This window comes from Schistocerca cancellata, chromosome 3 (assembly GCF_023864275.1).
Source record: "Schistocerca cancellata isolate TAMUIC-IGC-003103 chromosome 3, iqSchCanc2.1, whole genome shotgun sequence".
NCBI lineage: Eukaryota > Metazoa > Arthropoda > Insecta > Orthoptera > Acrididae > Schistocerca > Schistocerca cancellata.
In genome coordinates, this window is record NC_064628.1 from 397,605,192 (window position 1) to 397,629,614 (window position 24,423).

Here is a 24,423-nt window from a genome sequence, read left to right on the forward strand (position 1 = left end):
TTGAGTCCCATAGTGCTCAGAACCATTTGAACCATTTTTTAAAGATCTATAAGATCTAAAATATTTCCATAGTTTGTGGGTTGTCTAGCTAGTTATTGAAATAAGTTTGCGGAAAACTACTTCAGAGTAGTTCACAAGACTGTCTGTCTGTACCACCTGCAGTGAATCAATAGATTTTTCAGCCTATACTCGGTAGGTTAAGGTCACCTCCAGCTAACCACTAACAGATAGCGATTAGGTGGCGCTGGCAACAGCTATGCTTCCTCTCCAGGCTATCTACATTAGATGTTGGGGATGGCCTCATCCCCCAATACATTTTATCACAGGTGCTCACGCATTCGTGAGTCAGTAATTTTAAGTATTGTGATATAAATGTTGTGAATGGCTTTATCCGGTTTAAATAGAATCTTCAATCTTTTGGCTTGAAGCAACCGAAGATGCAAATTTAATTTGCGAAACCGGCCGTTTTCCCCAATAAGGAATTCTTAAGCCCGGTCCACACGCAACGATCTGTCTGCGCAGACATCGGCGCAGATGTCTGTACATGCAAAAGATCGCTGCAAATGTGGTGTGTTCACACGACGCAAACCCACCTGCGTCTCGCGCCCCGCTGGTCGCGATGCTGATTGGCTGACAGTTAAATTCATGACGTCATATACAGTAAGTCACAAACCCCAATCTACTCCTCGCCCGCCATCGTCGGTGTAGAAAAGAAATATCAGTGGCAAGCGACTATGCTCCCCGTAAACGTCAAAATTTAATTCAGTTATTTTGAAATACAGAAATGGAGTAAGTTCTGTTGTGGTCTGTGTTCGCAACTTGTGTTGCAAAAAACATTCAGACCAACCGCAGGAAACAGAGAAAGCGGTCAAAATGGTGTAGACGGTGGCTGCTAAAGCGAAAACAGTTTTCTCACGTAAATTTACTGCGAGAGTTGCAGGGCGAACCTGTTTTGTTTTACATTACCCCGTGTTCCATTTCCTCGCACATTGATACTCCAATTTCACCTTCAATTGTGTTGCTGTTTGGTCTTGGACTTTCTTGATCACTAAGAAAGCCAAGCAGATCAAAATACCATAACGTTGGCTGGTATACTTGATCTACTCCTACACCAGATCTTCTAGATTTCTGAACTTTGGATAACTCTTTTCGGTAAACAGATCGCTGACAGACTTAATTTACTTGACTTGCCTTCATGAACTCATCCTTCAGGAAAGCGTAAATAGCTTCACATATATTGGGTATTATTTCACTCAATGCTTGTTTCGATATTGCAGATGAAAATTCCAAATCCTTGTAGCTCCTTCCTGTTGCTAGGAATTTTAATGTTACCGCCAGCCGTTCATGAGGAGAAATTGCCCTTCTCATACAAGTATTTTTCTCATAATATAAGGGGTTACAAGCTTTAAGAGATAATTATAAGTTTCGACATCCATCCGCAAATTATTTCGCCAGTTCGCAACGAAATAATTTTTTTATTACCGTTTCTCTGTTTGCCGAGGCGTCAACTGCCCGCAATTTTTCAATTAGAGCGTTGTATGCTGCTGTCTTTTTGTCTCGGTCACTATATTCTTTACTTTTAATCTTCCACAAACATGGGTGGTTTCTGTATATTTCAATGAATTCACTTACAAACTTTCGAGAACACTGACGAGTATCAGCCATTTTAATGCCCTATGCGCACAAATACAAACACTAGACTGAGCAAACCGCTGTTTCGCGCCAGATTTGCGGCGATCTCCTGTCCACACGCTCCAACTTGTCTGCGCAGATGTGGTTTGAACCCACAGATTTGAGAGGTTTCGCTCAAACCTCCAACTCCAACTTTCAGGTTTGCACACACCTCATGTTGGTGCAAATCTTCTGTCCACACGCAACGATCTGTCTGCGCAGATGTTATGTGCGCAGACGTTTGCGCAGACAGATCGTTGCGTGTGGACGGGCCTTTTCAGACGCTGCGGTCTTGTTTATTCAAATCACATTGCGTAGTAGGCCTAGTCTCTGTTTCTATACAAGTTTCTTTTCAGTCATAATAAAATATTAAATACCACATTGCAATCTGTCTTAATAGATGGCAATACACTTAAGATACGTAATTTATGAAACTACATTCCAAGCTTAGTGAACCTGTGAATACGTAATCCGTAGTAGCGTACTGTGTGGAGAGTCTGTGGTGAAATAGCTGTTACCTGCCAATATTACCTTTTGAGGTGTTATATATTTTCTACATTGTTTTACCATTTAAGCTTCATTCAGAAACCCCTGTTCCAGTTTTCATTCTCATTGTTTTCTGATGACTCATTTTACGACTTTTCCACTATTGCAACTCTTCTGCTGAAGAGATTCACTTTTGGTCAAAGATATAATTAGAAAGACACTCCTGCCGTCAGGTTGTGATGTTAAGTTCGCTTGTTGAAGGAGGAGTGGGCCTTGCTCATTGTTGCATTGTGCTATCCTAACTAGTAAATAGTTAAGTGGAATTATACAGCCTGACCTAGTGCGAAACGATGCCTGCAAGCGACGGAAACGGAAATAAATCAGATTTAGATATTACTTCAGCATTTGCATGGCATCGTCTTAACGCTACCCCAGAGAAAGAAAGGTTTACTCTGTTGAATTTGTCTTTGATCCCTTTAAACCTGTTACAAGCAAAATATTGTTGCATTGCCTTTCATATAGGTTTGCTGTCGAATCTGCAAGAAGAGAATGGGACGGAATTGCCACAGTGGAACCGATGTATCAACTCAATACGTACCCTTTGTCCCATTTGACGTTCCAGCAAGCGTTAACGTACTTTCAACGGCTGTGTTCAGCTCAGAAGACGGTGAGGATTGGTTGCTTAGTCCAGTAGATGAAGTCAGAAAACTAAGTGATGAGTGGCTCAGTAACTGATAACATCGGATTGGATTCTTTATCAAGCTTTATCAGTTGGTCCTTCAGTTTTTTGGATAGCTGTGTGCTGAAGATACACACTTCTTGAATATTAATAGTAGTCATGAAATTGTAGCCTTATTTTGTAACTTCTCAAAACTGTGTTGAATGCAACAGTGCATGTCAGGTCAAGTAAAATATGTGTTAATCAAATGAAGCCCAAATGTGGCTATTAGTATTGTTTGAAGAACTATTAGTTTATTAGTAGCCTTTGATTTAACTAATGTGTGACAGGTATATTGCGTATCAGGCTCTGAGCGTGATGATGTAGTGTTCTAAAACTGCAGTATGATAGGCTGTTGGGTTGCACATGTGGTAGATGAGTTAAGATACAGGCTCAACTGTATGCTCTCCTGAAATATTTAAAAAATGCAGTATTCGTCGTGGTGTAGAACAGTTAGGATTTGTGCAGAAGTGACAGGCATATATATGGCAGAGAGAGGGCAAATTAGGACGACATGGAAGATTCGAGAGTAAGAGAAAACATTAGACAATGCCTTCTAGAGTGGGGTAATTGTTCAGGAATTCAAAGACTGCATAAATGGCTTTGTTCTTTCAAAAACAATAGACAGATAGAGCTCTACTTAAGTTTAATGTGGGGACCTAGCTGGTATGTGATTTAGTCATATATTTGTGCCATAGATCCTTAATTGGAAGAGCCTATGAAATGTGCAGGGAAGCTGAAGATGTATATTGTATTTTCTTCACTTTACAGTAGAATAATTTAAAGTTGTGTGTATGATGTACAAAAGTAGTTATGAATAATCATATAAATGAGAACATTAACTGAGTAAGAGTACATACTGGCTAATTTCTATAAAATTTAGTTGTTCTGTAAAATGTTAATGTTCTACATCTACATCTACACTTATACTCCGCAAGCCACCCAACGGTGTGTGGCGGAGGGCACTTTACGTGCCACTGTCATTACCTCCCTTTCCTGTTCCAGTCGCGTATGGTTCGCGGGAAGAACGACTGTCTGAAAGCCTCTGTGCGCGCTCTAATCTCTCTAATTTTACATTCGTGATCTCCTCGGGAGGTATAAGTAGGGGGATCAATATATTCGATACCTCATCCAGAAACGCACCCTCTCCAAACCTGGCGAGCAAGCTACACCGCGAAGCAGAGCGCCTCTCTTGCAGAGTCCGCCACTTGAGTTTGTTAAACATCTGCGTAACGCTATCACGGTTACCAAATAACCCTGTGACGAAACGCGCCGCTCTTCTTTGAATCTTCTCTATCTCCTCCGTCAACCCGATCTGGTACGGATCCCACACTGATGAGCAATACTCAAGTATAGGTCGAACGAGTGTTTTGTAAGCCACCTCCTTTGTTGATGGACTACATTTTCTAAGGACTCTCCCAATGAATCTCAACCTGGTACCCGCCTTACCAACAATTAATTTTATATGATCATTCCACTTCAAATCGTTCCGCACGCATACTCCCAGATATTTTACAGAAGTAACTGCTACCAGTGTTTGTTCCGCTATCATATAATCATACAATAAAGGATCCTTCTTTCTATGTATTCGCAATACATTACATTTGTCTATGTTAAGGGTCAGTTGCCACTCCCTGCACCAAGTGCCTATCCGCTGCAGATCTTCCTGCATTTCGCTACAATTTTCTAATGCTGCAACTTCTCTGCATACTACAGCATCATCCGCGAAAAGCCGCATGGAACTTCCGACACTATCTACTAGGTCATTTATATATATTGTGAAAAGCAATGGTCCCATAACACTCCCCTGTGGCACACCAGAGGTTACTTTAACGTCTGTAGACGTCTCTCCGTTGATAACAACATGCTGCGTTCTGTTTGCTAAAAACTCTTCAATCCAGCCACACAGCTGGTCTGATATTCCGTAGGCTCTTACTTTGTTTATCAGGCGACAGTGCGGAACTGTATCGAACGCCTTCCGGAAGTCAAGAAAAATAGCATCTACCTGGGAGCCTGTATCTAATATTTTCTGGGTCTCATGAACAAATAAAGCGAGTTGGGTCTCACACGATCGCTGTTTCCGGAATCCATGTTGATTCCTACATAGTAGATTCTGAGTTTCCAAAAACGACATGATATTCGAGCAAAAAACATGTTCTAAAATTCTACAACAGATCGACGTCAGAGATATAGGTCTATAGTTTTGCGCATCTGCTCGACGACCCTTCTTGAAGACTGGGACTACCTGTGCTCTTTTCCAATCATTTGGAACCTTCCGTTCCTCTAGAGACTATGCTTGTGAGGGTACTCTTCAGTGGAGTAAGAGTAGTTGGTTAATGGAAGGTGCCTTAATTCCTCTTAAACTACTGTATACTTACCACAAAATGTTTAATACAGTTCTGGGCAGTTGTCCTTTTGAATCTGCTTAGTATGTTCATCTCTTGGTCTACCTCTAAAATTCCCCCCCCCCTCCCCCTCCTGCATATACACTTCCCCCAAGTACTAAACTGATGATTCCTTGATGCTTCAGAACGTGTCCTATCAGCATATCCCTTCTAGTCAGGTTTGCCACAACTTTCTTTTCTCCCAAATTCCGTTCAGTATCTTCTTATTAGACTATTCGATGTTAACAAATTTATCTTCAGAAACACTTTTCTTGCCATTGCTAGTCCTCATTTCAAGACACTCATTTCAACTGCTCTTCCAAGTCCTTTGCTGTCTTGGACAGAATTAGAATGTCTTTGGTAAACCTAAAAGTTTTTACTTCTTCTCCCTGAACTTTAATTCCTACTCCAAATTTTTCTTTGGTTTCCTTTACTGCTTCTTCAATGTACAGATTGAATAACATTGGGGATAAACTACAACCCTGTCTCACTCGTTTCTCAACTTGTCTTTGATGCCTCTTGACTCTTACGACTGCCATCTGATCTCAGAACAAGTTGTAGGTAGCTGTTTATGCCCTCTATTCTACCCCTGCTACCTTCAGAATTGTGGAGAGAGTATTCCAGCCTACATTGTCAAAAGCTTTCTCTAAGTCTACTAATGCTATAAATGTAGGTTTTCCTTTCGTTAACCCATCTTCTAAGAGAAGTCGTAGGGTCAGTATTGTGTTGCGTGTTCCTATATTTCTCCAGAATCCAAGCTGATCTTCCCCAAGGTCAGTTTCTATCAGTTTTTCCATTTTTTAAAGAATTTGTGTTAGTGTTTTGCAAACATGACTTATTGAACTGGTAGCTCGGTAGTATTGACACCTGTCAGCACCTGCTTTCTTTGGAATTGGAATTATTATATTCCTCTTAAAGTCTGAGGGTATTTCTCCTGTCTCATACACCTTGTACACCAAACGGAAGAGTTTTGTTATGGTCGGCTCTCCCAAGACTATCAGTAGTTCCGAAAGATTAACATTTACTCTGGGGCCTTGTTTCGAGTTAGGTCTATCGGTGCTCTATCAAATTTTTCTCAAAGTAATATGTCTCCCATCTCGTCTTCATCTACGTCTTCTTTTGTTTTTATAATATTGCCTGGAAGACCATCTTCCTTGTATAGACTTTCTGTATACTCCTTCCACCTGTCCGTTCTTTGTATGGGACTGGTTTTCCATCTGAGCTCTTGATATTCTCTTTTCTGCAGAGGCCTCTTTTTAATTTTGCTGTAGGTAGTATCTATCTTTCCCCTAGTGATATACAGGGTGTTACAAAAAGGTACAACCAAACTTTTAGGAAACATTCCTCACGCACAAAGAAAGAAAATATGTTATGTGGACATGTGTCCGGAAATGCTTACTTTCCATGTTAGAGCTCATTTTATTACTTCTCTTCAAATCACATTAATCATGGAATGGAAACACACAGCAACAGAACGTACCAGCGTGACTTCAAACACTTTGTTACAGGAAATGTTCAAAATGTCCTCCGTTAGCGACGATACATGCATCCACGCTCCGTCGCATGGAATCCCTGATGCGCTGATGCAGCCCTGGAGAATGGCATATTGTATCACAACCGTCCACAATACGAGCACGAAGAGTCTCTACATTTGGTAGCGGGGTTGCGTAGACAAGAGCTTTCAAATGCCCCCATAAATGAAAGTCAAGAGGGTTGAGGTCAGGAGAGCGTGGAGGCCATGGAATTGGCCCGCCTCTACCGATTGGTCCATCGGTCACCGAATCTGTTGTTGAGAAGCGTGCGAACACTTCGACTGAAATGTGCAGGAGATCCATCGTGCATGAACCACATGTTGTGTCGTACTTGTAAAGGCAAATGTTCTAGCAGCACAGGTAGAGTATCCCTAAATCATGATAACGTGCTCCATTGAGTGTAGGTGGAAGAACAAACTAAAATGAGCTCTAACATGGAAATTAAGCGTTTCCGGACACATGTCCACGTAACATCTTTTCTTTATTTGTGTGTGAGAAATGTTTCCTGAAAGTTTGGCTGTACCTTTTTGTAGCACCCTGTATGCTTCTAAATTCTTACAGTTGTCCTCTAGCCATTCCTGCCTAGCCATTTTGCACTTCATGCCAGTCTCGTTTTTTTAGATGTTTGTATTACCTTTCAGCTGCTTCATTTACTGCATTTTTGTATTTTCTCCTTTAATGCATTACCTCTTTGTTATCCAAGGATTTCTGCTTGGCCTTGTTTTTTTACATGTTTATCATGTGCTGCCTTAACTATTTCTTCTCTCATAGCTACCCATTTGTCTTCTACTGTATTCCTTTCCTCCATTCTTGTCAGTAGTTGCCTAATGCTCCCTCTGAAACTCTCAACCTCTGGTTTTTTCTACTTATCCAGATACTACCTCTGAGGTTTCGTACCTCCTCACAATTTCTTCAGTGTAGTCAGATAAACCAGATGTTAGCATTAATTGAATTGTGCTCTGTGCAAAACTGTACTGGCTGACTTCCTGTTGTATTCCTCCTCCCCCCCCCCCCCAGTCCATATTCACCTACAATTTTTCCTTCCTTTCCCTGCTATCAAATTCTAGTCATCCATCACTATTACATTTTTGTCTCCCTTGACTATCTGAGTAATTTCTTTTATCTCAGCATAAATTTCTTCAATTTCTTAATCATCTGCATAGCTGGTTGGCATGTAACCATGCACCACTGTGGTGGATGTGGGCTTTGTGTCTGTCGTGGCTACAATAATGCGTTCACTAGGCTGTTCGTAGTAGCTTTCCTGCATTCCTCCTTTTTTATGCATTATTAAACCTACTCCTGCGTTACTCCTGATTGGTTTTATATATGTAACCTGTATATTCACCTGAGCCGAAGTCCAGTTCCAACTGCCACCGAACTTCACTAATTCCCTCAATATCTAACTGTAACCTATCCATTTCCATTTTTAAATTTTTCTAAACTACCTGTCCAATTAAGGGATCTAACATTCCACACCCTGATCCGTAGAATGCCACTTTTGTTTCTCCTGATGATGGATGTCCTCCTGAGTAGTCCCTACCTGGAGATCCAAGTGGGGGACAATTTTGCCTCCAGAATATTTTATCCAACAGGACACCATCATCATTTAACCATGTAGCACAGCTTTATGCCCTCGGGAAAAATTACTGCTGTAGTTTCCCTTTGCTTTCAGCCGTTTGCAGTACCGGCACAGGAAGGGTGTTTTGGTTGATGTTACAAGCCCAGATCATCCAGATTGTTGCCCCTGCAACTGCAAAATAGGCTGCTGACCATCTCCAGGAACCATATGTTTGTCTGGCTTCTCAACAGATACTCCGCAGACATTGTTACACCTTCTAAATGGCTATTTGTATCGTTGTGGCACGCGAGCTGTGGTTCATGGGGAGGGGGAGAAAAATCTTAGTAGATATTGTTATTACTCCTTATATTAATCATGCATTGTATTTTTTAAAGATAAATAGTGGCATATAACAATAAAGTACATTAATATACCAGAATGAGATTTTCACTCTGCAGCGGAGTGTGCACTGATATGAAACTTCCTGGCAGATTAAAACTGTGTGCCGGATCGAGACTCGAATGCGGGACCTTTGCTGAATACAATACTGGGGCCAAACACGACCACAACAAAGACTGCAAGGGGCTTACTTAGTACAGAAAGGACTCGGACAAATAGATACACATGTATTCAGCAATCTGCCACAGCTTATTAAATGTGTCATGTGTAATGTACGGAAAGTTCTAGTTGAGAATTTTGAATTATTTAGGGGTAAAGGAGACAACTCACAGATAGGCAGAAGTGCTGTCTCTTCCATAGGTATACAAACAAAAGGTACAGATCTGTGCTAGCTTCTGGAATGTAGAGAGACAGGTGTATGCATGTGAATCATTCCTAAAGGTAGCGAAGTTCCGTACTTTTTGTTTGTGTACCTATCGACGATGCAGCACTTCTGCCTTTCAGTGAGTCATCTCCTTTATTCCTAAATAATTCATGTATCATGTAATCCAATTTAAGATTTTGTTAAGTAACTTAGTACAGAAAGGACTTGGACAAATAGATACACATGTATTCAGCAATCTGCCACAGCTTATTTATTTTATACTGGCCAACTCTGTTAAAAAGTATACTGCACTGAAGAGTATCTTCACATCAACCCTTCTCAGCATCGCCCCTGCCACTAATGGTAGTGTGGATATCTTACTCACAACAGTTTTATACAAATAATTAGTCCTTCAATTACCAAATTTTTGTTGAAATTGCTCCAGACATTCCTGAGTTATACTGTTGTCATGCCTTTTCGCCCCCATGATGTGTGTGCCAATTTTGGTAGAAATTCCTTCAGGCATTACAGAGAGATGCTGACATGTCATTATCTTTGCACCCACTCCTAACCCTAATGGTAGGAGTGAAAATTCACTGTGACTGTCATCAAAAAGCCTAATGACCCCAAAAGCTATGGATTCGATACTAATATCGGTCATTATCCAATATTTTTATATAGGCCCTATGCGATAGGTGAATTTTACTCAAACAGTATTTTTATACAAATAATGTGTGTACAAAATTTGACTGAATTTGCTCCGTCTGTTCCTTAGTTAAGCTTCTACGTCGGATGTCAGCCCCTTTTCATCTGTACCACCATCGATGGTAGGTGCTTCTTACAACAACCCTCCCCTCCCCCCCTCCCCCCTCTCATGACCTCCCTCCCACCCTTCAGGAACCTTCACAGGCATGTGTAAATCAACTCGTCAAAGTTTCATCATAATTGATTGAAGGGCATATGAATGCGTAGAAGACAGACAAATATTCATTTTTATGCATTAGACTACCTTAGCGCACACTGCTTTGCTCGCATAGACTGTATGGCCTGCAGGTTTTTGTTTTTATATAATAGAAGTTTTATGTTGTTCATAAATTGCAACACCTTCTAAGCTTTTCATGCTAATTAAGACCATGTAAGCATGTTCTCTTCTGAAAGTACTTCTGACCAAAGGGCAATTCTGGTAGCTGGAGTCCAAAGTTTTTGTTAATCGTGACTTTTGTGTTCTTGTGGAGATATTTCCATAGCAGTTTTCATCCCCTAACAAATATATCTATACATCTAACTGAAAAGTGAAATACCAAATTTCATAAATTTAGCTTTAAGACTTTTTTAATGTGACAAAATATTTTCTAAATAATTTTCATCCCCTATTGCACTCCCTTATGGTTTCAATTTCCAGAATCACTGAAACACACATTTTTATTTATTTTTTATTGTTTTTAACTGAGATGTCAAATATCAGTTGTCATAGATGTTGCTTTAAAACCATTTAGTAGTTCTTTAGTAATTATTTATTTTTAAAAAAATTTTTGCCCCCTGTTTTACTCCGTTAGTGGTTGAATTTCCAAAAATGCTGAAACTTGTGTTTTTTATTTTCTGACTGAGAAACCAAATACTATTTTTCATAATTGTAGCTTCAAAATTCCCTTAATAGTGACATATTTTCAAGAAGCTTTTCACCCCCTATTCCCCCCCCCTCCCCCCTTAGAAGTGGAATTTTGGAAAGTCCCTTCGTAAATTATGCCTACAGTATAAGATACACACCCTCTCCAAACTTCATGTTTCTATGCCTAGCAGTTAAGGTTGGGTGATGTGTCAGTGAATCAGCCTGATACTATTTCACTCCGTTGGAGGCTGAATTTCCAAAAACAATGAAATAGATATTTTTCACCTCTAACCAACAAGCCAAACCACCAATTCTCAAAAATTTAGCATTAAAAATGCTTTCACAACAAAATATTTTCATAAAGTGTTTCACTATTTCACCTCTTTAGGGGTTGCATTTCCAAAACCAGTGACATGTATGTTTTATTTCTAACAGAGAAGCAAAATACAAATTTTCATAGATTTAGCTTCAAAAATGCTTGCACAGTAAAATATTTCCATAAAAACTGTCATTCTGCATTTCACCCTCATAAGTGTGAAAACAGTGAAACATATATTTTTTATTTCTGATTGATAAGCCAAATTTAAATTTTCGTAGATTTATCTTTAAAAATGCTCTGCTTATAAAATACTGCCATAAAAAATCCCATCCCTGTTTCACACCCTTAGGCACTCAAGTTTTCAAGAACATTGAAACATATTTTTTTATTTCTAACTGAGAAGTCAAACACCAATATTTTTAGATACAGCTTTAAAAATACTTTAGTAATTCTTTAATAATGACATATTTTCAAAGAAAGTTTTCACCCACTATTCCCCCCCCCCCCCTCCTCCCCTGCCCCAGAGGGTGAAATTTCCAAAAATGCTGAAACCTTGTATTTCTTTATTTCTGACCGAGAAACCAAATACCAATTTTAATATGTCCAATAGTGACATTTTTTAAAAAAACCTTCATCCCCTATTTGGAAAAATCCCTTTGTAAATGACATTTACACTATAAGAGCACACCTTCTCCAGATTTCAAACTTCTGTCCATCACGGTTTGGGCTGGTCGACGACGAGTCAGTCAGCCAGGACATTGCCTTTTATATATAATCTCTGTAATACAACAGTCTTCTGTAATGTGAAGCAGTCCATGGCATTGCCCTTGTACCTCCTTGACTTCTGTTCACATCCCAGAGACCTCTTCTTATGTGTACTGATGAACTGAGCACTAGGGGCTGCGGCGATGCTTTTGTCTTCCTCTGATCTACCACTCTAACCACTGTCCATGTCCAGCATTTCCTCCCACCAACATACTGCTCCGACCTAGGTTCGCACCAGGAATGTATGCTGCAGCACCTCTGCTGTTCCTCCACCTGCTCCCAATGTCAGTTTGTTGTGTGGTATATACTTCCACTTCTTAATCAGAATAATTGCAGCTTCTCAGGCCTTAACAAGGATGTACCATTATTGGGGTTGACTTGCAGTTCCCTTTACTCAATCTTGATAGATTCGTTAATGACACAGCCAGTCTGTATCAGAACCTTAGTGTGGTTTTAATCCATTCCATATAATTCTGATAGGCAATGCAATGCAATAGTCAACTTGTTATGCTGCTGCAATCTGGTGTGCCATTGGCGTTCTCAGCAACGATCTTCGACAGTGCACACCATCTGACCTTTATATCTCGTGCCACATTGGCAGGGTATCTGATAGACACCAGATTTCTTTAATCTGAGGTTGTCTTTGACACTACCGAGCAATGCCCATGTTTTAGCTGGTGGCTAGAAGATGATCTTCACTTGGTATTTCTGGAGAATTCATCTTGTCTTTATGGATAATGTCACAAAAAGGAATAAATGCAATGGCCACAGCCTCCTGAGGGTTATCTTCTGTTTACATTGGTTGTATAGTGGATGTAGGGCTCTCTGAATTTACCACTCTTTGTAGCCATTCTTCTAGCACAAGGCCCTCAGATGTTAAAGTTCTTGTTTGAGACTTGCATTGTCAGAGAGGGTGCGAGCCGTATGTACCAATGTTTTGAGCACTCCATTCCTCCACATCAAGTAGTAGCAGCTGTCTGCCCGAGGGTGTAGGTAGGTGTGAGTCTTCTTTTTGTACACACTGTGGCCTAATGTGCCATCCACTCTTCTTTGTACGACACCCAGAAAGGGGAGCCCTTCATCCAGGTCACTTCCTTGGTAAAACTGATGTTCTGTGTAAGGAATTGAGATGTATGAGGAAGCCATTCAACATGTCTCTTCAATATGGCCATATGATGGTGTCATCTACATACTGCAAGGAACAGCTAGGTTTCCATTGGGCTGATTCTAAGGCATCCCCTCAAAATGTTCCACATATCTTCTGTCTGCTTGCAGCAGCCAATGTGGAAAAGAAAGTACGTTGACATCAAGATGTGCCTAAAAAGTTTGGTCTCTGTCAAATTTCAGGCCAATAATTCTGAGGATTCTTGTAAAGTCACTCTGGTAAACAGAGAGATGACATTGAAGCTCACGAAGATGTTGGTATCCTTAAGCTTAAAGTCATTAAGGTGACCTACTAAGTTCATGGAGTTGCTGATTTGTTGAACATTTCGTAGTGTAAGGTCTAAGCAGATCCTGAAGATACTAAACAAGTGAGTACATCGGGGCACCAGTGTGTATGAACGCATCTTTACAGTATTATTATTATTATTATTACTTTGAAAATTGTGCCCATTTTCTGTGTATTGGATCTCCAAACAGTCATTTCATAGCTAAGTAAAATATGAGGTAATGTATGTAATGTCTGTAATTTTGCAGGGTGCTCATACAAATGCCTTTTGTGATGATTTTGTGGCAAATATGCTTGAGTGTTACCACCCAATTTCTGTATTTTAAGGATTTCATGTGCAGTTGTCATTGTTCTTTACACTGCCGTTCAGTTTTTAAATTATAGTGTTTGTGCATTCATCCTTCATTCTTTTCCATTTTTTCCCCCCATTATATTACAGGAAAATGTGATTGTAGAAGTGGAGAGAAAAGGACTGTGCACACTTTTGTCTTGCTTGGTTGGTCCTCCACAACTGGATGAACATCTCAGCTCAGAGAGAGAGTTGGTGTTTGCCATTTCAAAATGTAAGTGCATATTCATTGTGTAAATTGCTGCACACACATGAGAGATGGTCTCTGTGCACTGTAGTCAAACAAGAAAGTTCAAGTAAGGAAATATCATTGTAAATAAATTAATGTCAGTGCAATTTATAATGTGGTGTTAGCTGCCAATAAATTGTGGCGAAAATAACAGTATAAGGTAGGAGGAGTAAAGGAGATCACTCACTAAAGAGTAGGAACTTTGAATCAATGACAGGCACACACAAAAGAGAATGAAAACTTTTCTATCTTTCAGAAGAAATTCTTTGATGAGCTAGTGTACTCTAGCTTGTCAAAGGATGTCTTCCAGAAGCTTGCAAAGTTTTCATTCTCTTTTGTATCTGCCTGTTGATGTCTCGATGCTTCTGCTGTTTAGTGAGTGGTTTTCTTTGTTCCCAGATTATTTACAGTCTGTCAGAACTTTCTTACTATATTTATAACAGTATAAGAAACTGTAATGCCAGAACTAGGTATATTAAGACTAAAATCTGTGCTCCAGATAATTATACATTAACTGACCATTAGTTAGACAATTCTAAACGTATTTGAGTGTAAGCATCTAGTATGACACTATGTACTCACAGGGTCTCATCCATTTGTCCTCTTAGCAATGGCATTCTGACAGTAATAGTTCCTCTTCTAGCTATAGATAATTGTAGAGTCCATATGATTGGACAGAGATTACAGCTATTCCAATTTTATGGTGAATTTCAGAGTAGAAGTGCATATTTGCAGATGTCTGCCATTGATGTAAGCTTGTTGCAAAAGTATGGAACATGTTTTGTGTTGCCAGTGGAAAACCATTTTTAGAGATTGAGTAGCTCATACATAAGAATCATTGCCAGTCATGAGACATCATCGGAAATAAAAGTAACTTACGCCATACCTCAACTCTCCCGTCGCTGTACATATATTCTTTTATGGGAGTTGTTATTGCCAATCTTGACACATTCACAGGATGCTGCAACATTCATTCAGAGTCCAAACACTGTATAAAAGAATTATTTGCACTTTAATAACAATTATTTAAGCAGTGTACAAAAAGAAATGCACCATTTATCAGGTTTAATTTTCAGTAGGCTTCCAGGGAAAAAAAACTAACTGATTCACACTTGAAGTCTTCAAATCTAGACTGAAAGATTTTCTTGTGGTATAGTCCCATTCAGTGCAACAGTTCCTCACAGTAGTTGTCAACTTTCGTATGTATGTGTCAGTTACGTGCACATTCTCTCAGTCTTTTAGTGATTTATTATTCCTTTAGTTTTTTTCTTTTTTATTTTCTAAACTTTGCCCTGACTGGTTCTATGACCAGTTACATTCCGCCCAAATCCCATGGAACCTAATAAATAAATAAATAAATAAATTAATTAATTAAAAGAAATGTGATAGGACTGTTGCTGTTCGTTATAGGGATTACTTGACAAAGCTAACTGTGGACCTGGCTGTAGTGGGAACTAATTTTGTCATGACCAGGTACAGCCTCATTGTAGTTTGAATGGTGTGCTTTGTTATATTACAGTGCATGTCTGGAAAGTTATTGCTGACAATGCCTTTGAGGCTGGATGTGTCATCTTTCTGATAATGCCATTAAATTTATTGAAAAAGAGATGGAGATAGGAGTGACAATACTGATAGAAGATATGATTGAATGCAAAATTTGAGGGATTCGAGTGTCTATCCCAAAGGAGAAGAGGCAAAGTGCACACAATAAAAATCTCTTTGGCAATATGAGGAAATGTGTTGTTAGACAAAAATTTCTGCATTATTGTTAACAATACAACAAGATATCAACTTTGTGAAAACTTCACATAGCCTTTATCTCGCAGAACTGGATACCAAGGCTTACCATGAAACTTGGAGAAAGGCATCATGCGAATTACTGCAAGTGCAAGAGTTACTGGCAAACAAAAATGCTGGTTATTATTTTGACTATTGTGCTATCAGAACACCAGCATATAGACATAGCATGTGAGTGCTCCACATGTGAGAATTTTGGTGCATGTTTCCCTCCCTGCCCCCACAAACATAAACACAGTAGTTCTGCCACCCTAACCAGGTCTTATTTTACTTTACTGAATGATGTAAATTACCTACTGGATAACAATCGATATGTCTCTGAGCTGTTTACAGTTTACACAGTTATATACAGGAGACAGCATTAGTAGCAACTTGTTGGGAAACAGAAGACGATTCCATCTTTGAGCAGTGAAAGTAATCTGTCCCACCCATGACACATCTGTGGATATTCATCCAAAGTGGTTTGAGTTTAATTGACCACAGAAATTTAATTTTTGGTAATACCAGTTGCTTGAACAACTAGTTGAACAAATTCTGCAGTAATGTTGCCAACCTGGACTGTACCAAAGTTGGATTAATCACAGATCAAGAATCATTAGAGAATAGTTGTGCAAACTGCCAGGGGTTTGTTTAGGCATTTTGAATCACGGAAAAGCTGATTCGTAAAATTGAGAGTGCATGCTCAAGGAAAAGCCAAGAAACCCATTATTTGCTTCAAAATACATCTTGCAAAAAATTGGAGTACTTCAACTGTTTTTCTTATCACATACAACTACAAGTAGAACAGGAAGATTAGAAGTGTATGGGGATCACACTGATACACTAGGTAACCTCTATCATTTACTGTATGATGGCTCATGATACACAAATGAAGACACATAGAATGAACCTGAATGCTGCCAACAAAATTTTGGAGATTCTTGAAGGATATTTCCTGAGTACTTTGGTGCAAGGGCCCCCTGGTAACTGCATTACATTTGATTTCTTATCCTCGTTTATCTTTGTGTCTGTCATTTTTTAGATTTCAGGTCATCAGTCTTCTGACTGGTTTGATGTTGCACACTGTGGCTAACCCTCGTGTGCCATCCTCATCATCTCAGAGTAGCATTCACAGCTTATGACCTCAGTTATTTGTTAAATGTATTCCAGTCTTTGTGTGTGAGTTGCACTGAAAATATCTGCACAACAGTAATAGTGTTGAAGGTATGTGCTGGGCTTCTTGTTTGGAAACAGATTTGTTCCATTCACTTGTGGTATATGCTGTTGTCAACAATAATGCCTGTTTACTTTACACCCTCAAGCTGACATTCAGTAGTACTCAGTTTGGTTGCAGTTCGCCCCCCCCCCCCCCCCCCCCCCCCCCGGCAGTGATGTATGTTAACAGTAATACAGAACAGTAGGGATAGGTTTACTAATGAAGAATTGCAAGTTATAAAAGTAATGTGATGTTGTCACTGCAGGAAGAGCTCAGTATATTAAAGTTGGGCCACTGATCCATTCCATTCAGTGAATCCACACAAGGTAAATATTGGTCAGGTCATTGTCCTATCCAACTGCTAACATACAACCGACATGGCTGGAAAAAAAATCCGAGGCAGAACCAAGCAGTAACAAATTCGAGGTTACGGGCAAAGAGTAAAATGGGCGTTACTATTGTCAAGAGCAAGTACTGTGCGAGAATGAAACAAGTTTGTTTCCAAACAAGACACAAAGTGTATACTGTTGACTTTTGCACTGTTATGCACAGATTTTCAGTAAAGTGCATATACAAAAATTAATTAGGATAAGAAATTAAACAAAATGCACCTACTCTATAGTGAGTGACCCAGAGATAATGGGTACATTATACTGAAAAACATCCCTGAAACAGCATGTGAACTTAAGGCCATGGAGTTCAAGCTCATTCTGTATATGTGTAAGTATAGTAGCGAGAGTAAAATGTAAACCATAAAGCCTGTAAACTTGTAAGTAGAATGTAGTTCCATTTGGTGGTGCACATTTGTCACAGCAGCAAGTATATGAATGAATGGTGTCGGGAATTTTCAATTGGTGTAATGTCTGTGCTCGAAGCTCCTCTTCTGGGTCACATTATGACTCTAGAGAACACTTTAGCCATCTATTACACCATCAAAGAAAACTGCTGAGTGACCCTAAATGACCTTATAACATTTTAAATGTTTGTGACAGTTTAGTAAACTACACAAAAGTGCAATGTGCCAGACATTAATGTGATACCTTCCTTGCGAGATTCCATCACTGGGAACAAAACCTTGGTTCGTTATGGTCAACCAAAAATGAAGAGAGTGAGTAATAAATCACTCCCTTCCTCGTTGCCCATACTAAAGTAATTCTGAACATGGGCATCAACAGGGCAAGTTATGCTTGACCCTCTTTGGGAACAAAGCTGGTTTCATTGTGAAGTATTTCACATTGAGAGAGAGACCACTATGACTTGTGTGTGTGTTTTTTGTGTTATAATAATAAAGAAATATATATGAATGGAAAAAATTTAAAGGATAATACAACTGCGTTATTAGAAATGTTCTGCTTGTACGAATTTAGGCTATTCAGACTTTCTCTCTTAAATTTCAATTGTAGATGCAGTCAGCCAACTTAAAGGACACCAATGTGTGCCATAAAAATGATGAAAATCCTCCTTATTTGGCTCCACTTCACTTCAATAAAAATACTTAATACTGTTTTTAAGTCTTCTCTTATTCACACACACGTATGATACATAACACCCGTAATACTTCATACTTTAAGCAATAAATTTCATCCATCCTTCTACACACAAGAGAGGGTGAAAACAAAATCATGTACAAAGAAAAATGAATGGTTTATATTTTTATTTTATGCCCCCCCCCCCCCCTGCACCTTACTGCGCATTCATAATTAATGTCTTTGCTGACGTTTCTGGTCGATCGCTGTTTCATTTCTTCCTCTTTTTTAAATAAATTTTAACCCAACCATATCCAAGGGGTGTTTCACCATTCACCTACTCAGTGTGTGTGCTTTTCAGTGCAAGTGCTCTTACTGACGGAGCTAGCTGAGTGCTGCTCACACCCACCTTCCACAATATGACTCCTGCGTGCCAAACTTCGTAGAAGCTGTTCTGCGTCCTCTTGGAAGACAGATATCGGGAAGAAAGGCAGAGTCTTCTATTGACAAAGTTACATGCAATTATTGCAGTATTAATTACTGTAGTGCATGGCCTATATACTGTAACAGCCAGTTACAAATTTACTGTATTTGCTGCTGTATAAGACCATTTTTTTCCCTCTGAAAATAGGCCTGAAAACTGGATGCATTTAAATGCCGGCAGCGAGCTAAGGTAGGCACCTATAGCCTCCATATTTCAGTGTTTCATCTTGGAGCAATTCATTTTTAGCTTCCACGCGAATTTTGAGCATTCGAGTTATATAGAGTACAGTGGATGCACATGCGCCATTGTTAGTATTTTTGTCATTTGTTTGAGCTTCAGATATTGTTGGGTTAGTGTGGAGCTCCACTTATGTTGTACCTTATAGTGTGGTTCATTTGCAAACTGTGGCTGAAAAACACCACTCCTGTACTATTGCATTAAAGCTACAAGTGATTGCATATGCTAAAGAGCATGGAAACGTGTCTGCAGAAAAGCATTTTGGGCCACCTCTAGCTGAAAAAATGATAAGAAGTTAGTGGAATCAGGAAGACGTTTTAAAGGAAGCATCTTGCAATAAACGTAATCTGAGAAGTGGGAGTTAACTGGCCAGAACTTGAAGCAGAACTCGATACACAAATTTTAGACAACAGACAAGCAGGAATTTAAGCTTGTACAGGAATGATAATTTGAGTGAAAGCAATATCCACTAACAAAGAGATCGCTGATGTTACTGGATTGACATTGTGGTGTTAAAATTTATGTAGAGGTATTTATGTAGAAGTATTGGCTTTGTATGTGAACTGAGACAAAAATATCATAGAAGATCCCAGCAGATTACAAAGAACATATTATTGAATTTCATTGATTTGCCATTAATGCAAGGAAAAGAGAAAATTTTGAACTTTCACAAATTGGAAATATAGACGAGACTCTGCTAACCTTTGATGTGCCTCCAAACAGAACTATGGATTTCAAGGGCATGAAAAGCGATACTGTTAAAACTTCAGGGCACAAAAAAGGCTCATTACACAGTTGTTTTAGCGTGCTGCGCTCAGTGAACAAAATTGCTGCCACTTTCGATTTTTAGGAGAAAGATGCTTCCTAAGAAATAATTGACGAAAGGTGGGTGGATGGAGGAGAAATGACGTGGATACATAAAATTTGGTCTAGGCCAGTGGTCAGCAAACTCATTACGCAACAGAGACTAATATCAACAGTGATACAATTGAAATTTGTTGAGAGAGCCAAATTTTTTAAACTTAAACTATATAGGTAAGTGCAAAGTTCTTAAGTTAGTGTACCCCTAAGATGGCCTGTGATAAAAATGCCCTCAGTCTGATTGAAGCATGTTTGCTAAGTTGCCCCCTCCCAATACTCCCATCCATATTCGCATCGTTTACTTTTTTTGGCCATTTCCTTTCATTCAACCTTTCCATCCGTCCATCTCAACATACCTTTCTGAATACTCAACACATCTTCTTTCACTCCACAATGCTCCTTAAAATTAACTTAATAAATTTTAGGTAGAATTTTAAGTTTTATTTAAACCTTAGGTACATTGAATAAAACTTGATATCTACTTAATAATGGTATTATTGATAAAATTAAATTGTACGGTATTAATAAAATTAAATCATAACAGTGACTGTAAAACAGTAATGTGAGCAATGGCCTTGGATCTTCTTGGAAAGTTTGGGTAAGTCTAGTTTGTATGTTGCTGTTTTTAATTCCAGGTCTCATCAATAAGACGACCTCTCAATTTACTGTAGATAAGGTTCATGTTTGAATATGATTGTTCACATGAATGTAGACTCAAATAGGAAAGAATGGTAGACATAATTTTTGCAGCTGATTATAGAAGATTGGAGTACTAGTCCAGGTTTTAAAAAAATCAACATACCTCCCATCTACAGGGCTGTCAAAGCAGACCACCTGTGCTGTGATCTCACATTTGTTTTTATCCATTATTCCTAAATCGGCACAAAAAAAGTTCAGATTTTGAGCTCCATAGTTCTTTGTTTTTTAAATTGAGCAATTGCATTTCAAAGTTGCATATGGCAACATTAAAGGGAGAAAAATTTATTTTCTGTTACAGTAACATTAAGAGGTTTCTTAACATAGCCTAACATTGCTTTGCTGTTTCTGAATTCCAGAAACCTGCTGAGAAAAGCTTCCCTCATTTTTAAAAGTGTTGTTTGGAAATAGTACATGACAGTATCAGAATTATTTATATGAATGCATGGTGTCTGTTCTTTCAGACATCTCCACAGCTGCGATACATTATATGTAAATTGACGGGAGAAGGGTGGAGGAGGGAAGGAAAGGGAAGGGACTAGTGATGTCAGCTGCATCGAGACTTGATGTAGAATCAGTGGTGACAAGTGAAAATTTGTGCCAGACTGGGATTCGAAATCAGGACCTCCTGCTTACCAGGCAGTTGCGTTAACTACTGCGCCATCCAGAAAACAGTGTTTATCACAACTGTGTGGGCTGTCTTCTCATGCCTCTCGGCTGACCCACATTTCCACATAAGAATGTCCAAAAGAACAGACACCACGTATTCATATAATTGATCTACCTTCTTTAGTAGGGATGCACAACTACGTTTCCTGCAGGAATCTCACATTAGTGAGTGTGGATAACATGGACAGGAACTGCAGATAGGTGGGGCTAGGCAGGAATATGGGTTGGCCGAGAGGCGTGCCGAGATAGCTCACACGATTGTGATAAACACTGTTTTCTGGGTGGCGCAGTGGTTAATGCAACTCCCTAGTAAGCAGGATGTCCCGGTTTCAAATCCCAGTCCTGTAAACATTCTCACTTGTCGGTGCTGATTCTGCATCAAGTCTCGATGCAGCTGACATCACTAGGCCCTCCCTTTTCCTTGCCTTTCTCTTCCCTCCTCCCTTCAATTTAAATATAAACAGAATTATTTCCTTGTTGGTGTTTCAGCAGGCTTAGAGAGTGACTCAGTTTCTCTTTCAAAATGTAGAGCAAAAAAGAGAGAACTTTTGTTTCTAATGAAATAACTTCCCACATTGAAAAAATTGCGTTTGTTTTTCCCTGTAGTTTATGATTAAATCCATTTACAGGAGATGTAATGTTTGCCTTGTCTCTTGTCTGGATAGTGAAAAAACCTGTCAAGAAGAAATGCTTTAAATTCTGTTAATAAGGAAGTGAAACATTTCCTCCTGACAACAAAAGTATCTTGTTGTGCAGCAAAAAGCTGCATACTCACTCTTTATTTGAACTAAAAATTATTTAAATTAGTGATGATCAAGAGATTTAATACTGTATGTGCATGACTGCAAGTGGTATTTTCTGAAGAGCCACACTTAAGGGAGCCAAAGAGCTGCGTTTGGCTCACGAGCCCGTTTGCCGACCACTGGTCCACTGAAGAAGCTTACCCTTGTAGTATGGAATTAGTTCATTCTCACAGACCAAAAAATATTAAAATTAGACTGAATGAATGGAAGAATCATCTGTAATTCCCGAAGGGCTAACTAGTTAACTTCAACCATTAGATGTATGTACCAACATAATGTTTAAGGGACTTGTGTAGAATTAGAACAGATGGATAGTCCACATATTTTGAAACTACACCATCAGAAAGGCAGGGGACACCTAGCATTTCTCAAGCTTGTGAGTGGCTCAAACCCCCCCTCCCCCGTCCCCCCTCCCCCGTCCCCCCTCCCCCTCCCCCGTCCCCCGTCCCCCTCTCCCCCGTCCCCCTCTCCCCCGTCCCCCTCTCCCCCGCCCCCCTCTCCCCCGCCCCCCTCTCCCCCGTCCCCCTCTCCCCCGTCCCCCTCTCCCCCGTCCCCCTCTCCCCCGTCCCCCTCTCCCCCTCCCCCTCTCCCCCTCCCCATCTCCTCCTCCCCCTCTTCCCCTGCCCCTCTTCCCCTCCCCCTCTCCCCCTCTCCCTCTCCCCCTCTCCATCTTCCCCTCCCCCTCTTCCCCTCCCCCTCTCCCCCTCCCCCTCCCCCTCCCCCTCTCCCTCTTGTAGTGGGGAAGGAGAATAATTGATTGGGAGAGTGTTAGGGAAGTGTGGTTAATCTGTAAAGGAGACCGCATACAGCACATTAGTCTTACTCATTCCCGAGTACTGCTTGAGTGTTTGGTATTGCCACCAGTTCAGAGTAAAGGCAGACATCAATTCAAAGGCAGGCTGTTAAATTTGTTTCTTTAAGGTTTGATCAACACACAAGTATGATGCAGATGCTTCAGAAACTCAAATGGGTATCCCTATAGGGAAGGAAACTTTCTTTTTGGGGAATGCTATTGAAAAAATTTAGAGAACTGGCATTTGTTTTGTTTTGAAGACAAGTGAGTCAGTCAGGTCCAGCTCTAGGCTGATGAGAGGCAAGTTAAGTGATCAGAGGCTGACTGTAGGACAGTCCTACTGCCACCAACGTACATTTCAAGTAAGGACCACAAACCTAAGATAAGAGAAATTAGGGCTCATACGGAGGCATAGAGATAGTAATTTTTCTCTCATTCTGTTTGTGAGTGAAACAGGAAGAGAAATGTCTTGTAGTGGTACAACATGCCATCCGTCATTCACAATATGGGTGCTTGCGGAGTGTGTATGTAGATGTAGTTGTAGATGTTGAAACTGATTATAACAAAAATAGTGAAGTAAATTGTTGGTGATAAAGGTTTATTTCCTGAAATAGTGTTTTGGCTCTGGTTCACAGTGTTTTCTATGTGAAGACTCAGTATATTTTGCTTCTACCAAAGAAATGTAAGCGAATAATGCATTTTAAAATTTTGTTATTATTCTTTGTGAAATTATAGATGTAATTTGGTTCTTCATTATACCAGCAGTTTTCCACTACTTGTGTGCTGTTTACTGTTACTTTTTGGGTCACAAAGGTGTAGGTCAGTATCATTGTACAGTAGGCAGTTCTCGGGAGAAACGGGTGTGTGCACTCCACACTCGAGGGAAGTAATGCTCCGGTGTTGTGGTCATACGTGGTGCAGACGGTGTACCGCATCCCATATTTGGTGCAGACTGTCGTACCACGCGCCCTTGCAATGGCAGCATCTCAGTCAGGGTACTAGTCTCGTTGGTGCGAGTGTGTCTCTCATACCACACCCACGTGTCTGCACATTTCCGCTTGGATGCCTCTATGGAACTGCAAAATACAACAAACAGTCAAAGTACTGTGTAACATCTCACTAGAAAATACAGTTACTATTCTTCGAATAGTCATGTTGGAAGCTGAGGCTACGGAATGAAAGTTTAAAAATTTTATTTTTTATTTAAATTTCTTTTTGTGTGTACTTGTCACATTACAACATTTGCAAACATCACATTGTTTACAAATATAATATAAATGCACAGATAAAAAATCTACTTACCAACCAGCGGCAAGAGAAAACAGTTATAAAATGTTGGGATATGCGCAAGCTTATGTAGCCAATGGCACCTTTTCGTGGCAGATGGGTTGAAGGGAAAGCAAGAGGAATGAAGAAAAAGCATTGGTGATGTTTAGGAAATGGGAAGAGTTAAAGAAAAATCACCCATAACCCCAGATCAGGGGAGACTTTTTGTAAACTTGAAAGTTATTTGTTTAGTTTCATATCACTATCACAGTTCCCAAAAATTCCATTTTACAGCAGAACTGCAACTTTTATTCAGTTGATCA

General features: G+C 39.7%; 1 protein-coding gene across 3 annotated transcripts in view; it reads left to right on the forward strand.

The window, feature by feature from the left end:
• The first annotated feature begins 2,386 nt into the window (after positions 1-2,386).
• LOC126175135 (ELMO domain-containing protein 3-like) overlaps positions 2,387-24,423 on the forward strand; it is a 102,707-nt gene continuing 80,670 nt past the window's right edge. For all 3 annotated transcript variants that reach the window (XR_007535527.1, XM_049921690.1, XM_049921691.1), the window contains exons 1-3: positions 2,387-2,602; positions 2,680-2,824; positions 13,695-13,818. Coding sequence is in view for 2 of the 3 variants with exons in the window: in XM_049921690.1 (XP_049777647.1) it covers positions 2,508-2,602; positions 2,680-2,824; positions 13,695-13,818 (364 nt within the window). In the remaining variant the exon portion in view is untranslated. The remainder of the gene's footprint in view (positions 2,603-2,679; positions 2,825-13,694; positions 13,819-24,423) is intronic.